The sequence below is a fragment of the Cyprinodon variegatus genome, unplaced genomic scaffold, assembly GCF_000732505.1.
Source record: "Cyprinodon variegatus isolate N-32 unplaced genomic scaffold, C_variegatus-1.0 Scaffold775, whole genome shotgun sequence".
NCBI classification, from domain to species: domain Eukaryota; kingdom Metazoa; phylum Chordata; class Actinopteri; order Cyprinodontiformes; family Cyprinodontidae; genus Cyprinodon; species Cyprinodon variegatus.
The window spans coordinates 183,228-188,076 of record NW_015151228.1 but is presented as its reverse complement, the minus strand read 5'-3'; the positions used below and the strand labels follow the sequence as shown (position 1 = coordinate 188,076).

General features: G+C 38.1%; 1 protein-coding gene across 1 annotated transcript in view; it reads right to left on the bottom strand.

The window, feature by feature from the left end:
- Positions 1 to 4,849, bottom strand: part of LOC107098412 (60S ribosomal protein L5-like) — a 10,813-nt gene that overhangs the window by 2,561 nt on the left and 3,403 nt on the right. The window contains exons 2-3 of the mRNA XM_015396084.1: positions 4,567 to 4,732; positions 4,280 to 4,482 (exon numbers count right to left, since the gene is read on the bottom strand). Of these exons, the coding sequence (XP_015251570.1) occupies positions 4,280 to 4,482; positions 4,567 to 4,732 (369 nt within the window). The remainder of the gene's footprint in view (positions 1 to 4,279; positions 4,483 to 4,566; positions 4,733 to 4,849) is intronic.

Below are 4,849 nucleotides of genomic sequence, written 5' to 3'. Positions count from 1 at the left end.
TGAGGTAAACTTTGACCTTCCAACATGGCGGACAGCAGTGAAATGATTCGGTGTGGTGAATGCTGCATCGTTAATGCTATGTTCAGACCGCAAGCAGCAGAGGAAGCAGCAGCTGCTGGAGTTGGAGAAATGTAACTTTAGCTCCTGGACGCGCCGCATCAACCAATCAGAAGCTGATCTGGGAGCTGGCAGGGAGTCAGACGCAGCACTGCTAATGCAGAGCGCTATGATCACTCCTCTGAAACAGTTTATTAACGCCTAAATTAACTTAAAAAGGCAGAATATGTTAGATTTTAAAATCCTGGTGGCTGCAGTTTGGATTACGTACATGAAAACCAGCTTCCAGCAGCAAACAGTAGCAGAAAAGCACGAAGAGCACGAACTGATGACAGCAAATTTAGCCGCAATTGTTCCAGGGAAAGAAAGGATATGGTTAGCTCCGCCCAAAGCGCATCAGACGCACTTTTCTAGCTGTGCATCAGAACCAAAACTGGTACAAGCATCAGAAATTAAGCAGCTCGCGCGCTTTCCCTGCTTTAGGTTTGAGCTTAGCATTCGGGTTCTCTCTTGTCTACACAATGGGTCTTTTGCAGTCATGTGACCTCGACACAAGGAGGCGCCATGTTTGGGGGGTAACCTGCCTAATCGCAATGAACTTCATTTGAGTTCAAGTATTGACAGTAAAGCTGCGATGACAGCGCGATAACTTCAGCAACATGGACATCCACAATAAAACCGAGAAGAAGATTTACAGAGATAAACTCAATAAGGACGGCAGATACCGGTATTTAGCTAAGCTAACCTCAATTAGCAATATAGATCCGTATGAGCTAGCAGCTAAAGCATGGACAGCCGATCCCTTGCTATTTCCACCAACTACAAATATGGACATAATTAGTGCATATACACTTGAAGAATTCCGAAACTACAAATCTCTGGACGCTCATGGACTGTTTACTAATGGTTGGGTGCAAGATTTATACTCATTTCAACCAGAAGGATGCACTAACACTGCGGTCACCACAAAGGGAAGATGTTAGTCAAACTTGTACAAGTCTTCACTTCACAGCTTTATCTCAGTGTAAATTATGGTGCATCAGAACCTATCAAGCAGTAAAAAGCTTCCAAAATTATTAAACTCAAAGTACATAAAGCTCTTTTACATGCTAAATAAATTTAATCTTGTGACCCCTGGAATATTAAGGTTCATAGCAAATATAAACGTGTTTTTTTTTTTTGTTGGTTTTGATAAAAAAAAAAAAAAGGTAAATCTCCTCGGGACGCTTTAATGGCAGCTCTAATTTCTTGCACGGTAACCCCCCAATATGGCGCTAATTACCCACAATGCACAGGGCGTGACGTCACGTACGAAAGACCCATGCTGTCAGACACTTTTTTTGTTTTAATATCGGCTTTTAAATGTGCGGTTCTTAAAATGACTGTTAATTCTATCAGGTGCTAGCTAGCAGTCTGCCGAGCATAGCGCTGGTTACAGTGTTCTGATTATTGTCTCATTTGATCTGTAGCGTATGGCAGTGAGCTCAGGTGATTAGCAGCTCAGGAAAAATCTGTGGATCCAACATGTTCCTCTTCTCTAACACAACAAAAGCACTTGAACACAACACGCTGGTAACTTCCACTTTACAAGTGGAAAGGGTCATCGTTAGCAGAGCACATGGAGGCAGAATTAGCGTATCTGCAAATACTATAAAACTAAATCTGAAAACAATAAAGAAAAACATTTTGCATATTATAAATTACTCTAAGTTTTTTCTGAAATTCCCTTATTAAACCCATTAACTTCCAAATTTCCTTTTTGTTTTGCATTCAATAATATAGGAAGACATTTCTCTCCATAGCCGTTTAGATGTGGGAGTGGGTCACCCACCTGGCAGCAGACGTCTCTGTTGGAGAGGCGGACGATCAGTCGGTATTTGGGCGTGTTGTACTTGTTCTTATCCTGAACAACCAGGCGCTTGCGAGCGAAGAAGTCGGTTTTTCCCTCTGATAATTCAACCAAAGGTCAGCGGTGAAACGGTCAGTTAAGGACATCAGCATCAAACTGTCCTGCTCTACCAAGANACACACAGAAACTAATCTGCTTCCATCTGATCAGAATCCCGATAAGCGAACCTGGAACAAACCAGCTCTATTTCCATGTTGTTTTTCTTCCAGGATGGAATCAGTCATGATGATGCAGCAAAGCATTATGGGTATTTAACTGAAGCAGAACAACACTTTGGTTAGGAAAGTAAATTGAGGCCGTTTCTCAACTCACTAGAACGCGAGTACGGACTCGTGTTCTCGCCAAGTCTGTTCTTGACTAGAACCCAGGAAAGTCTGAACTCTGGGAGAACGCGGAATAAATCTGGGTCAACTGGAACTGATGTACTGATGACATCACACGCTCGGCTCATCTGGAGCTGCATTTCTCCTCCTGTTATTAATCATCTCTAGATAATAATACATTCTTATTTCTTTCATTTAGTGGGGGAATAATAACGAAAATCAAGATTTTGCCAAATAAGACAAAAAATGTGAAGAAATATTTTTCTATCTTATATCGAAAAGTAAAATATATTTTAAAAAATTAGAACAAAATATTAAAATAGGAAAAGTTTTAAGAGAAAAAAAAGGTAAAAAAAAAAGTTTAATTTCTTCGATTTAAAAATAGCAAAGTGTACAAACACTGAAATTTAAAATAGGCATGAATTATTTTTTTAAAACGATTTTTTTCAAATTCCTCTTTAAATCGCATTTTTCTCTAATTTTTCTTCTAAATTTACATGCTTACGATCTTGTAAACATGCATGTTTATTTTCTTGTAAATTTGCGTTTTAGTCTCAAATTTTCTACCCATTTCCTTCTAAATACGGAAGTTTTTATAATCTCAGAAAATGTGTTTATTCTCGTAAATATGCAACTTTACTTATTTGGATCTTTAAAAAAGTTAGAATGAGAGCTTTTCTCAACTGAATAGAGACATTATAGATAAAAAATAAAAAAAAAAGAGCTAAAAACAGCCTGAAGCCGTCAAAGAATATGGAGTGAATTTGATTCCATTAATGTTATGATGAACATGTTTTGTAAATAGAAATTTTAAAACAAATCCATAGACAAAACCAAAAAATAAAAAAATTAGTCATCTGCTATGTACCCCAGGCCTGCAAATGGTTACATGTCTCATTAAGTATATATACATTAAAAAAAATGTATTATTTCCCTGTTTTAGTTTTATTTTATTAAGGCCTGCAAGAAAAAAACCAAAACAAAAGACTAGAACCTTCATAAAAAAAACTAAAAAAAAAAAACTAGAAAAGCAAAACATTTAAAATCAGAAAAATAATATATGTCAAAGTTTTTAAATTTGAAAAACATTTTCTAAATATTCATGTTCTATTACATCTGATTTAAAATTAAAAAAAAATTCTAAAAAATAGCAAAGTGTAGAAACGCTGGCTTAACTTTATTATACGCATGAATTATTTTTCAAGGATTTTCAAATTTCCTTTAACCCTTTATAATCTAAATTTCCAGCCAACAGTATTATTGGAATCCAGGACAAGAACTTATTACCTTTGTAACAAAAAAAAGTAATACGAAACGTAAATTTGCCCGAATATATTAAGAAAAATAATAAAAGTGCTTCTATAAGAAATTCATGAAAAACAGTCTGAGAGAGAAAGAACTTTTTTTTTTTTGGTTCATAATAACCTTAGAGGCATTAATGCTGATACTGGCACTGACATTTTTTCAGTTTCTAAACCTAAATAATAATTGTTAACTAGTTATTAACTTTACTTTGTAACTTTTCAATTAGCTTTTTACCCCCCCAAACTTCATTTCCAGTAGGTAATATCTCATCAAAGGGCTCATCTAATTGGTCAAATGCCAGAATAAGATGTGCAACCATGTAGCAGCATCTTTGCTGAATGGATGGATATAGATCTAGTGCTTCTAGACCTCACTGAGGGACGGTGGGTTGTAAGGGATTTGTAAGTGATCAAAAATGCTAACCTACCCTATAAAGGGTTAAAATCGCATTTTCCTCTGATTTTCTTTATAGAAACATGTTTTTGCTTTCAAAAATAAAAAATAATTCTCCGTACTCCCACCTGTTTAAGATCCATTGTTAACGTTTGTTTGATAATAAATGTTTGTTGTTGTATAAACTAAGACTTCTGTAAAAAACGCTCCCAAAGAGACATGCTAGTAAACAGTTAGCGCCCCGCTGTGCAGAGCCCGACCGTGGTGGTGAACGTAGAAGCGTGATTCTGACCTGTGAGGAATGGCCAGCCCTCCGTCCACGGCCCCCTTCAGGGCTCCAAACACCTTGTTTCCTGTGGAGGTCCTGGCCAGCCCTGCGTCCAGGTAGCAGGTGAAGGCGCCGGGCTGCCCGTCCACGCTCTCCACGTTAAACTCGTCTCCCGTCACCTCCACCTGACCTTCGTAGATCTGATCCATGCCGAACTTGTGCAGCAGCTACAAAGTGAAAACGAGATGTTTAAACGTTAGGAATCCGAAGCTTTGCAGGAGGCTGAGTGCGACAGGATGCAGCCGGTTTACCCTGCGGGCCAGCAGCAGGCCGGTGCAGTAGGCGGCGGCGTAGTTAGTGAGGCCCACGTTGATCCCGTATTTGGGCAGCTCATGGGAGTAAGCGGCGCTCACGATGTGGTCTCCCTCGATCTTTGAGTAGGCGATCTGGAAGGTGGAGAAAAATGATTCAGATCCTCTAAAAATAATAAAACGGGACAAAGTATGGGGAGAAATTGGCTCCAATATTAGTGAAAGCAAAGAAAAAGTAAAAAAATAAATAAATTTGAAAGTGCTTTTAAAAATAAAATATTTA